Source organism: Brassica napus, chromosome A1, assembly GCF_020379485.1.
Source record: "Brassica napus cultivar Da-Ae chromosome A1, Da-Ae, whole genome shotgun sequence".
NCBI lineage: Eukaryota > Viridiplantae > Streptophyta > Magnoliopsida > Brassicales > Brassicaceae > Brassica > Brassica napus.
Window position 1 is genome coordinate 25,926,583 of NC_063434.1, and position 13,131 is coordinate 25,939,713.

General features: G+C 36.4%; 1 protein-coding gene, 1 long non-coding RNA gene and 1 pseudogene across 5 annotated transcripts; 2 read left to right on the top strand and 1 right to left on the bottom strand.

Annotated features, from left to right (window-relative positions):
- The window catches only part of LOC106348549, a 39,737-nt pseudogene extending 28,995 nt beyond the window's left edge, over positions 1 to 10,742 (bottom strand).
- Positions 91 to 5,665, top strand: LOC106354568 (synaptonemal complex protein 1). Of its 4 annotated transcripts, none has more exons than XM_048738972.1 (19): positions 91 to 320; positions 443 to 627; positions 728 to 777; positions 1,088 to 1,295; positions 1,385 to 1,510; positions 1,586 to 1,684; positions 2,145 to 2,821; positions 2,908 to 3,156; positions 3,238 to 3,366; positions 3,475 to 3,543; positions 3,624 to 3,734; positions 3,927 to 4,034; positions 4,113 to 4,223; positions 4,303 to 4,389; positions 4,469 to 4,564; positions 4,663 to 4,770; positions 4,847 to 4,930; positions 5,028 to 5,083; positions 5,311 to 5,665. In XM_048738972.1, exons 1-19 carry the CDS (start codon positions 142 to 144, stop codon positions 5,435 to 5,437), a joined length of 2,859 nt encoding a protein of 952 aa, XP_048594929.1. In that variant the 5' UTR covers positions 91 to 141; the 3' UTR covers positions 5,438 to 5,665. The 4 variants fall into 4 exon arrangements, with proteins under 4 accessions (XP_048594929.1, XP_048594926.1, XP_013649989.2 ...); XM_048738969.1 differs by having other exon boundaries at positions 5,333 to 5,665; XM_013794535.3 differs by having other exon boundaries at positions 278 to 363; positions 5,333 to 5,665.
- Positions 6,663 to 9,884, top strand: LOC125577563. The gene is made up of 4 exons (XR_007315971.1): positions 6,663 to 6,821; positions 6,910 to 7,002; positions 7,088 to 7,184; positions 7,295 to 9,884. It is a non-coding gene; the product is annotated as an uncharacterized LOC125577563 (long non-coding RNA).
- Positions 10,743 to 13,131: the final 2,389 nt, after the last annotated feature.

Sequence of the window (13,131 nt, forward strand, 5' to 3'; positions counted from 1 at the left end):
ACAACAGACTCGGAGTCTGAGCATTTGGAGGAGATGGATTCGAAGAAGGAAGAGTAAACGCATAGTGGTTTGGTTCAAGAAACAAGCCACGGGTGCTTTACAAAGCTTCACTGGATAGATCACTAGAAGTGGTTATTGGAAATGTCCATAGCAAGAACTCAATTGAGTGGTTATTGGACCGGTCTGGGCCTCTGTGATTTATTTAATTTCTTATTAAACCGGTTTACTGACGTCAGCAAACGCACGGTGTCAAGTTGCAAGCCACCGGTGCTGAAAAAAGCTTCATTGGGATATGAGTGGTTATTCGACCGGTTGGACCGGTCTGGGGGCCTCTGTGATTTTATTTAATTTCTTATTGAACCGGTATGCTGACGTCAGCAAATCCGCGTAATGACTATAAATAACCTGACGGGACGGAACTTTATTTTCTGTTACATCTCAGGGAGAGGAGGAAGCGCGGGAGAAAAGGCGATTTCGAAATGCAGAAGCTAGGGTTTCCAGCGATGAAGAGCTTGGATCAGATGCGATCGATGGCTGGATCGGGGAGGAACCTCGCCTTCTCCTCGCGTCAACAACCTCACGATTCCGTCTCTTCCGGAAACTTCTCGAATCTCAAGTCTACGGCAGGTTCGCCTCGATTCGACGATTTTCGTTCCGATAGTTTCTCTAATCGCGTCGTTTTGACGATTCGCGATGTATCTCCGTTTCTGTTTTTTTTTTTGTGCAGAGAAACTGGTGAAGGAACAGGCGTCGATGAAATCCGATCTCGAATTGGCGGTATTTCGAAATGCTATCCCGTTTTCTTCTTACGTTCTGCGTCTTTTACAAACTTTAGAGTTTGATCGATGTGTTTAAGAGGTATGTATGGTGGTGTTGCTATATAGTTCGTAGTTTTGAGCCGATATGAGCAGGAAGACGCAGATCTCTCTTATACGCTACAACATTTTATGATGTATTGATAGATTCGAGTTATTGCTATATATAATATCTCAAGAAATGCATCTGAACGGACTTTGATTTAGGATATTTTTCATATGATGTATTGCGAGAAATGTATTTGATAGAGAATGTTTTTCTTTGAATCCAGAACTCTAAGCTGAGAAAGTCGATGGATCATATAGTCGCTTTAGAGGAGAAGCTGCAGAACGCTTTCAACGAGAATGCTAAGCTCAGGGTGATGCAAAAGGAGGATGAAAAGCTTTGGAGAGGGATGGAGTCCAAATTCTCTTCGACGAAGACTCTTTGTGATCAGCTTACTGAGACTCTGCAACACTTGGCTTCCCAGGTTCAAGAAGGTAATAAATAATAGATGCACATTCGAGTTGAATTCTTCAAAGTACTTCTGGTTTGTTGCTTTATCTGTTTTCCCAAATTGTCTCTACAGCTGAGAAGGATAAGGAGCTTTTTGAGTCCAAGTTCTTTACTAGTGCGGAAGTAATAGACTCTTTAAAGCAGCAAATGGGAGACCTGTCTTCAAGATTGGGTGTTGCTGAAGAAAACATCAAAAGCCGTAAGTTGCTGGTTTGTTTCAGACATGTTTTGTTGATTTTTATACATGGTAGTAACATTGAAGTCAAACATGCAGGGGAGAAGGAACTAGAGGAGCTCAAACTTGAGAAAGAACAGACAGAGAACTCTTATCTGAATGAACTGTGTAGAACCGCCAGTCTCTTAAAGGAGAAAGGTAAATTCCATCTTCTTTTAGCTTCACAAACCACAATGTCATTTCTCACATGCAGTATATCACATCTTAAATCTGGTTTGATAGCTTAGAAATGTACGCACACTCCAAGTAGGTTGAAAAAACTCAATGCCTGAAGAGTGTTGACTATTTAAATGGAAATAAGATAGCGAGTTCTTAGCTTGCACACAGATTATTATTTAAAGGAACACACTTTTGTGATGAAAAGTCTCGGTATGTATGGGATCTTAACTATACCTCTCTGAACGTGTTGTATACTTGTATATCAACTTGATCACAAGATTTTTTCTAGATTACGGGATAAGAATTGTATTTAATGTTGCAAGAAGGATATACACTACATACATGAAGCTAGAATTCTCTTCTTTTTTTGGACGTGCCACAGCTACATGATAGTATTGGTATTTGAATTAAAGCTTCTTGTCTTTCTTCTTTGTGGCAGATGCTACGATAGTGAACTCTGAAGCAGCTATAGCTGAAGCAAAACTCAACATTGAGAATTTAAACCTCCAACTTGAGAAGGTGCGTGTTGAGTTAACATCAAAGGAAGATGAGGCCAAATACCTTGTTGGAGTCAAGGAGAAGCTAGAACGAGACAAGATGGATATTCAGCTGAGTGCTGATAATCTATCTGAGAAACTGATCAACTCAGACCAGGAGGTCAAGAAGCTCGAGGGATTTGTACACTCTTTGGCAACCGAATTGGCTGAATTGGACAAGAAGAACTTGGCCTTCGTGGAGAACTTTGATAAGCTAAATGGTTTATATGGCACTCACCTTATGTTGCTCCAGAAGGATAGAGATATTGCTTCTGATCGTGCTCAAAGATTATATAATCAACTCCAAGGAGAGTTGTCGACTGTAACCGTCCAAAAAGAAGCTCTGCAGTCATCAGCCAACGAGTTATATGAACAAAAAGAGGAACTGAAGAAAGCCAAAGAGTCATTGGTTTCTCAACTTGCTGAGGAACGCTGCTCTGCAAAGCAGGAAATTGAAAAACTAGAGTCTGAAGCAAAATGTCTGGTTTCAACAAATTCTGAGACAGAAGCAGTATTATCGGAGCTGAATGAGGAATTAGAAGCATTGTCTGAAAATCTGAGGGCCTCAGAGAATAAGACGGTAGATATATCTTCCTTCTCTTTGTGCAGTCTCTATCAATTATCAACGCATAGTCTAAATGCTTAATCTTTTCATGTATCTCGCAGCAAGAATTGTTGTTAAAGCTTTCGACATCAGAGGCTGAAAGCAAAGAGAACTATGAGAAGCTGCAGGCTGATGCAGAGAGAAAGGCTGAAGAAATTGAGATTTTGCAGAAGGAGAGCGAGAGCAATCAGCTGCGTGTGGAGTCATTGTTGAAAGAGGTGAACCAGCTCCAGAGCGTTATTGAAGAGAAAGAGCTTCTTATCAATCAATGCAAGGAAAATGAGAAGAAGCTGGACCAGAAAACTAAAGAGGTCTGCGAAGATGTCTATTGGTTAACACTTTATGAGTATTATCCACCTTTTAGTACTCATCAAATATGAGCTCCATTGCAGGACAAGGAGCTACTTGCAGCTGCTGAAACCAAACTTCTAGAGGCGAAGAAGCAATATGATCTGATGCTGGAAAATAAACAGATGGAATTATCTAGACACTTGAAGGAGTTATCTCAGAGGAATGACCAGGTACTTATATATGCTTGAATAGTATGCAGAGGATTTACTTAGAGCCCTTAATTGAATCCAAATATATTACCCAAGAAATTGACGTATAAGCTATTCTGATGCCTTTAGGCGATTAATGAAATCCGGAGGAAATATGATGAGGAGAAGCAGGAGATTATTAAAGCTGAAAAGGAAAAGGTATATGCTGACAATCTTTTATTGCAATCGACAGAGAAATTATTGATCATGGTTTTGTGGTGCTTTTGGTTCTGATTCAGGTTGAGAAGGTTATCAGAGAGCTATCCACTAAATATGATAAAGAACTTTCTGACTGTAAAGCCGAATCAAAGCATCAATTGCTGTCCATTCAAGAGGATCATGCTTCTCTGGTATAGTAATCTTCACTTAAACCTGATATTTCTGAACATCAACGAGCATGAATAAGCTTATACATGTGTTTAGTAGCAGAAGATGCACATACGAGAACCAAAGTCCCTTTTCTTTTGCCTCTCTGTTTGTAAATTCGACACTGAGCAGGTTTTCAAATAGCAGACAGTCTGATAAAGCTGCATGTTCTGCAGATACTCACTGTTCGTGAGGAACATGGAAATAAGGAGTTCAACCTCAATGCCAAGCACGATGAGGAACTGAGACAAGCTCAGATTCAGGCCGAAACTGAATTGAAAGAGGTACCAACTGGCAGAATTTGATAGTTCCATAGGATTATGGAGACTCTGGTATTCAAGTGATTTAATGCTATCATGCAGAGGGTAACAACAATCAGGAACGAGCATGATGCTCAACTGAAAGCACTTAAGTGTCAGTACGAAGATGATTGCAAGAAGCTGCAAGATGAGTTAGATCTTCAGAGATCAAAAGTTAGTGTTTATCAAGATTCATTATAGGATGCACCTTTTAAGGTTAAAACGTACTGACGTAGATGAGTTATCGTTGCAGGAAGAGAGGCAAAGAGCTTTGTTGCAGATGCAGTGGAGGGTGATGAGTGACAAAGCTCCAGAAGAGCAAGAAGTGAGCTCTAGGAAGGTTAGACCACGAATCAGTTTGATCCACTGAAATATAATACTTTAGAATACTGTATCCACGAATCAGATTCATCTTGCAGGAATACTCAGTCTCATCTGTCAAAGTGAGAGGCTCTCGTCCTCCTATTAGCAGAAAAAGCCAGCATACAACAGTGATGCTTGATGAAGATGAACAGGTAGGAAATAAAACACCATATTTTTTGTATCTTGTTTCTGCTTTTGTCAAAGTCTGCACGTATAATGTATACAATCCTCTCTCATGGATGAAATGCAGGATTCCCCTTTTGTAAAGGAAGCAGAAACACCTGGGACAAAGATGCTAAAGAAAGTTGAAAATACAAATACAAGAAGCATAATGAGCAGCCAAAAGCAACATAGCAAGGTAAAAACATTGATAACTACATTTGACATCAGCTCCCAACCTCATCATCTGTTTTTTTCTGGGTTCAACTTGGCAGGTGACTCGTCGTGAACATGAAGCTGAAGCGAAGGATGGGAGGACCACTAAGCGAAGGAAAACAAAAGGCACAGTCATGTTTGAGGTAACCTGTTCTGCGCCGCCAGTAACCCTCAGATATTCTGATATATTTCAACAGCCATCTTCTGTGAGTTGAGATTCACCTTTTGTTATGGCTACAGGAGCCACAGAGGCGAACGACCCGGTTTACACCAAGAGCTAAGACCACCCCAAGAAGGTAAATATTTGGAAATGTATAAATGCCACCCAAAATAAATTAGTGCTGAAGCAGGATTGGTTAACTATCACTCAAGTAAACTAGTCTCTTGCTTTCTATTGACTGCCCTTTCTATACTAGAACATATATTTCAAGAGTTGAAGAAGAGAACATGAATATGAGTGGTAAATGTTAAGGCTAGGTTTGTACAGTGAAACATTTTTTGCCAGTTTTGAGGTTTAACGCAGTGAATGTCTTGGACATGTGCAGGTGGCAGCCATAAGCAGCCATCCACCACGGTCTGCAAACATTGGAGATCTGTTTTCAGAAGGCTCTCTCAACCCCTACGCTGATGATCCATATGCATTTGACTGAGTAGAATTTAAGCAGCAAAGCTCGGATCATAAAATCGTGTCCCTCTTCTTTGCTACACTATGGAAGTTAAATAAATGTTGCTCCTCACACCCACCCTTTGTACAGACGTGTGTTAAACCTATTGCATCAAACTTTCTCATTTGTTAAATTGGGTGTGTGTAAGGTTGTGAAAGTTGAAGAACTTGTCACTAGTTGCCGAAATACAAAACCGTATCTTTGATAGTTACTCTTCTACGATCCCAAAAACAAACGCAGCTAACTTTTTGTTGAATTTGAGCAGTTCACGTTATAAAAAGCAATCGAAATCTTGTCAAGCAATCCCTTTATGTTTCCTTTGGAGGGAATTCTTGTTTGAAGATCTGCACTTGTTTTACCTTATAAGCGGCAACAGTCATGCGTTATTATTCACAATTCACAAACTATGGTTGTTTTGATCATTAATCTGGAATTTCGTCAGATGAGTTTATAGTATGAGTTTGTAAATGTTAAACATTTTTAAGCTAGGTGAAGAATTAAGCAAAATGATTTCCCAATAACCAAGCCACAATTATTCACCGCCAATACTATAATGACAGATTATGTTTTTCAACGTAGCTACATTTTCAAAACCTTATTACACCACACCACTAATCTTCGTCTGGTGTTTATACGTCAGGTTGCATCTTGGTATTGTTCCCCCTCCCCCCCAACCTGTTAACAATACAGGGCTTCTTCTTCTCCGGTTTATCATTAGTTCTTGTGGTAAAATATTCCCTTACCTGAATCTCTCTCTCTCTGATCATATTATTTATACGATATGTTTGAGCTTTTAAGTAAACAAATCCTATCATCCTCAATTTATAATCCATATATTTGATTTCAAGACTTGTCAATAGTTTTACAAAAAGGCATCGTGGCCTGCTGCTACTGAACCATGATCTTGGTTTATAACAGCTTTATAAATAATCTTTTTTTTTTATCCTCCGGTGATATTATCGATAGTGACAACACTCAGAAGTTAACTTGACAAACTCTGGCATATCATTCCGTGTACGTGTTATCTCAAGTACAATTCAATGCAAATACTAATAGGTTGAGAGATCTAAACCATGAACTAAGATATGGAATATTCTTCGTAGAAAGCATAAAATATATATATCTATGTCTCTTGAATTGGTCATTGTTACCTTATCTGGCTATTGAAATCCAACATTGGTTTGTTTTTGAAAACTCTCTCCCCTCCTTTTTCAAGTATCAGTGTGGCTCATTTGTGCAGCCTCTGATCTTTGTTTCTGGGTTTCTACAGATTCTCTTGGTTTTGAAGATCATTCTTACTCTTTGATGCTTTTACTACACAGAAGCTCATAGGAAATATGGTGGAATTGGAACTCTTCTTGTGATCAAGGTCTGCCATTGAGCATAAGATTAATCTTGCTTTTGTTTCTTGTGTTTTTGTTTAATCAAAGTTTGCTTTCTGTGTTTTGATTTTTCAGGTCTCTCCTGAATCAGCAAGCCAATTTGGAGAACTGGTGGCAGATCCAGTTACTAATGAGCTGCTTCATTACACCGAGAAACCCGAAACTTTTGTATGTACATATCACTGAGATGACTCAGATTTTTATCATCTCCAAGATTTGATTCTAATGTTTTTCTTTAATCTTGGAAACTCAGGTCAGTGACCGTATTAACTGCTGTGTTTATGTATTTACACCTGACATTTTTACTGCCATAAGACTAAGAGATGTTTCCTCTCAAAGGAAAGACACAGGTAAAAAACAAGTAACAAAGATCTTACAACATAATGTATATGTTTTCTTCTCTTATTAGTATACATATTCAAAAGCCCTCTCATTCTTGTTCCTTTTTCTCTTGTCTTAGCAATTCTGAGACGTGTTTCCAGCTTTGAAGCTCTTCAACAGGCAACAAGGTTTGTCTGTCTGTCTCTTGTCTGCGTGTCTCTTCATACATAACTGAATAGCCTTTTTAACTGAATAGCCTTCTTATATGATATGTTTTCACCCTTTAGAAAAAAAAAAATTTAAGAAACTCTAAGAGGTTCTCCCATTGGACCATGAGAAAATTAATTACACTAACAAAGGTTCTAAATTTTTCAAATCACACAATTAATTATTAAATTATTCATTAGAGCCCATAATAGGCTCTAACCATTGGAGTTGCTCTTAGATATTGTGGATTAGACTCCAAAAAGAGCATGACAATAAGACAAAAAGTTTAGTTTTGAATGACAAGGCATCTGGGGTGGTGGCGCAGTTGGCTAGCGCGTAGTTCTCATAGCTTCTGAGTGATCCTGAGATCGAGAGTTCGAACCTCTCTCACCCCATTTTCTTTTATGTCAAATCCATTATCCATATGTTTTGAGAAAATTTGTGTTGTTTTCTCAGAGTCTCTATTAGATTCCTTATCAATACAACTGGCCCAAAACTAGTCATCAAAACCATATATATTGTATTTTCTAGTTTTAGCCCTTTGGTAAGCCCATCAGGTTCGACTGCTTCCCCCCCCCCTCCCCCTCTCTCCTTCATTAACGACGAAGTGGGTCATTGGTCATGTCATGGTCATGAATGCATCACGAAGCAATTATTCGAGAGGATAAGTTAGTACAATGATGAAGAAAAAAAAACTAAAACATTAGGATATTGGTACCCATCTAGATCATTTGAAAAGATCCACATATCATCACTTGAAAACTCCACGATATGGTGTATACTTTATATAAAGCTCATTCGTAATTACTTATCCCTTCAATTCTCTCACATGTTCCCTAAGTTCCATTCGTATAAGTTTGTCCCTACAACTACAAATACACATTCATAGGGATGGCATCACATCAGTAACGTTTAAATTCATTAATCGCTGATTTTCTTATGCAGTCTGTTCTTTTTTATTCAGTTATAGTTTAAAGATATTTTTTGAGTCGCTCAAAAGCTCTTCTTGAGTGTTGAACAATAAATAATGATTGGGTTGTGCAAAGAAAAGAAAAGGCTTTGATTTATATAGAGATCTACATGCAATGCCATGTGTGCACATGATAAACTTAAGAGCGAATGAGACTGTGTGGCAATGCCATTTTTAATATTTTGACGTGAAAGAGAAAGGGATAGGATAGAACCCCACCAGTGTTAAAGGAATTCACATGGAATTTCTCGTTAATTAATTATCTTTGTTACTATTCATTTCATAATTATTCCTTGAGGAATTTTGCAAAAGCACCTTTTTCTTTGATTTATCATATTTGTTCCTTCTCTATGCCATTTATCATCTACTATGATTGATGCCTTACATCGTTTTCCTACGACAATAAATCAATCAATTTTATTTTATTTTTTTTTGAAAAAGAAATCAAGTTTTTTTCTTGGAGTTTAGCATATTTGAATTAGCATTATGTCTTTTAGCAGATCAATATTACTTTGTGAATATTAGCTATGATAAATTATTTTCATTTCATAAGCATCCCTTGGATTATTTAGCAAAGCTTTCTTTGTTTGTTTTTTTAACACCAAATGCTTATATTAAATTAAGGGTCTAATCGGCTAAGTTGGTTATAATGGGAGATCTTCGACCATAAACTGATAAACGAAAATAATTAAAACACGACGAAAGATAGATGTGACTAAAAAAAGAAGAAACTCATAGAAAAGCTTCGCTTGTAATCTAAGAGGTCAAAAACGACGTTGAAAAACCCAATCAATGAATTTTGATAGCAAACGTCCGAAAACCTTCGTAAAAAATTACAGATTCGGTGAGAGGATCACAATTTCGATTCTATGAAAAAACGTCAATGCTTGAAACGGCATAATATTTATGTTTTTGTCTTACATCGAACAGCTTATTACAGTTTACGAAGGAATAAATTATTCAAGTGGATTAGAGTGGACAAGATTATTTTTGTTTTTGTCTTTTCCACTTGAAAAATGTATTCCTGTATAAACTGTAATATCACGTGACGGTAATATGTTTATTTAGTTTTCTCTTTTTTTTGGCTAAACGTTATTTTATTTTATTTAGAACTACATCGAAATCACAGTTCCATTGATTTTACAGCCTATATATATATAATACAAAGAGTGGTGGATTTGGTAGCACTTAAGGCCAAATTAGTTGAGGAAAATTTTCTGTTAGGAAATCTTCTAATTGGCAAAATAAGATATCCACATCTATAAATTTGAAAAATGCAGAATATCTTTATGCAATTGGAATTTCATTTTTTGTTGGCATCCAATGAATATATATACACACATACTTAAATATTCCTTTTGTATCACTTTAAGTGGTGTTTAAGAATTTTTATTTTGTTTTATAATGTCATTTAAAATTTATGACCTATTATAAAATACTGTATTTTTTATTTGTTGAATTAGTTTTATTTAATGCTACTTTTATGTAACCAAGATAAATTGTATAAAAATTTATATTTTTTTAATTTTTGTGCAAAAAACTTAAACACTGATATGGAATGAGTACGAATATAATGTTAGATATTCATATATGATATCAAATTTTTATATACCAATATGGAGTTAGCTTCTTTGGCCAGCTTGAGCATCCCCACGTTGTCTTCCGTGACGAAGTAATCGTTGTCCACAGTTTCAACTCCCTGACAAAAACCAAATTGATTTCGGTTAACGCGGGAATCTTAAACCGAGCGGTTAAGAATTAAAAAAGGTGGAGGGGTAAAAGAGTAAATATACCTGTTTGCGGGCGAACTCCTCCGCGCCGGAGAAAGCAAGGTAAGAGTGGGGAGATTTGTCCATGACGAGACGAGCGAGAGATATCGGGTTCTTCACGGTGGTGATCCCCGAAACGGCGCCGCATCGTCTCTTCGTACCGTCCATAATGCTCGCTTCCATCTCCACCGTTCCATTCTCCGTCAAAGCAGATCCACGGCCTGAGTTAAACAGAGGATCTGTCTCTAATTCCCTCACCTGTTTAAATCGTTATAACGAAAAAACATAAATCAAATATCGAAAGAGAGGTGAAATAATATTATGATACAAGGGAGATACGTACGACGAGCTCAACGACGTCAATGGCGGAGACATTGGAGCGTAAAGCTGCTATGCCTAGGTTGAGACAGCGAGTCAAAAGCTGTTTGGCCTGTTCTTGTCTTTCGACGGGAAGGTTAGGGTCGATTCCGGCGCCACCGTGTACTGCGATTGCCCATCTGCCCATTTTTTTTTTCTTTGTTGTTTAAACCTCTCTCTGTTGTTACAATGTATCTCACACAGTTTGATTGATTAATCCGAGTTTGATGGGAGAAGGAAAGAGTAGCATTGGGTCCTTTATATAGACCCTTGCGAGGAAAGATGGGTCAGCGTCTGCTCATTGCATTTATCTCAGTTTTATGTTTTTTTATAGTTAATTAATCTTTTTAATTTCTCCCCTATTTCTTACCTTTTTAACAAACAATTTTTTTTTGTAATTGTTTGTTTCCTTTCTGTCAAACATTATCTTTTTTAATCAAATAAATAACTACCATTCAGAATACGGGTGGCACTATTAAAGCATTAATAGTAATTATGATATCTTTGATCGTATTATTATTAACAAAATTGTTTTCTGAATATGAAAACTGTAAAAGTTTAGTGATCATTGTTTAGATTTATATATTGATCTTTAAGATTAAATATTACCGGTAGGTTTACTGACATCTGCCAAGATGAAAACGTTATTCAGCTGAAATACTTAATATCGTAGGTAGGTGCAAATTGTATTCCACACAACCCAAAAAATTTAAAACCGAAACAAAAGTAGTCCTTGGACCTTGAAAGTCTTGAGTTGGATTCCACCTCAGTTAGTTTTATGACATGTATGAAGCGAGCGGTAGTGGTTATTATGAATGTTTTATATATGGTCTCGATTTCATTTTTGTCATATTATTACACCATTGCGCCGAACATAGATCAATTTTAAAATGATACAAACTGTTTTGAAGGAAATAACTAATTAATTCTCACAACTTGAAAGAAATAGATTACAACTCCAACTTGGCACGCAATTTCCCGATTTGTTTGAATATATAACTGCCTTTCTTCCCCCCGTGTTTCCTCTTATTTTTATCGTCAAAAATATGTGCTAATCAACGTCAAACACTCGTAGCTCGATATTATGTGTAAAGTCTATCTTGTCCATTTTTTAGGTCCAACTCGACAGGTTTATCAGAAATTTCTGTTTTTATAATCAATTTAACGTAATCGTATGCATCATAATCTTTCCCATCAGATGTATCGGATCTGTTTTTTTATTATCCATCATATACATGCATTGAAACATTTCATTTTCTACGTCATACACTGAAACGTTTTTATGTCCTAGTGACAAGCCTCCTTTTGAAACATAAATATTTACAATAATGTTCTAGGTCCGCATGATGTCACTATATATATTTGGTAACCCTTGTGGTTTACTACAAATGAATGATATAGGAAAAATAATATATTTTGTTAAATATAAAAATAATAAATTATTGAACAGAAATATCTTTACTTTACAAATTTTATTAAATCTTTTGCAGTTCATATGTAGCAATAAAATATATGTTACAGTTGTTCACATGATAGTTTATTATTTCTCATAAAATTAAAATATTATGTTTATTAAATATAAATTCATATGTACACTTTTTTGAAACTATATGTACACACATACCCGGCCCTACAAAAGTCAGGACTGAAAGCCAACAATAAAATATGAGCCTATTTATTAATAAATTTTAAAGAAAAATACTTAAAAATAGCCTAAGAAATTCGAACCGTTAACCTCGAATAGACTTTTGTGATGGTTTTACCAACTAGACTAATGGAGAAAAACGTTAAACACGGCCGAAAATATAAATATTTTTCTAGGGCCGGATGCTACAGCTTCTAATAGTGTGTACACATCTTCTGTCCATCTTTATTTTGATCCACAATTTCAGGATTGCACGATCATAATAAACCAATTATGAATTATATTCTGAGACTTAGCAAACCCTTTTTAAAAAAAAAATTATATTTTGAAACTTTCATTTTGGAAATATCAGATGAAAGTTAGTACTATGAATATATATGTTTATATATGTTAGTTTTACATTCGATTTCATAAATCAATTTTAAATATATTATAAAAACCAAAAGTACTTTTATTAAAATTAGTATTGAACATCATCATTTGGCTAGCGGTGCAGTTGGAGAGTACTCGTAGCATGCACTTGCTAGCAATTAGCAGGATCCTATGCATGGGGAATGGTTATACACCGCAGGATTTGTGTCTAAATATGTTTTAATTTATTGGTGGATAGTCACATCTCTCAGTCTCTCTCTCCACAGAACCACAGGGTTGGATTCTCCGTGATTTTCTATTTCACGTTCGGAAACGACAGAGCGTAGTGACATTTAGCTGTGGATTCCAATAGATTCCGTCACGTGACAAACTCCAACAAGAAGACGTCTCTTCTCTTCCCTCTTTGTATGGCTCTCCCATGTTTGAGGGGTCAATTTAGATCCCCACTGTCATGGAATCTTGCCCTCTCATTCAGTTTCTGGGGACCCCACCTCTCGTCGTCTTTTTAACTAAAATAAATAATAAATACTCTGAAAGGATATGGTTTCAAAAAAAAAATCATGAAAACATTAAAATTTTTTTTAAAGAAAACTGAATGGTTTTGCGAGAGAAAATATTTGGCGAAGTGCATCAGTTGACAAAAAAAAACGAGCCAA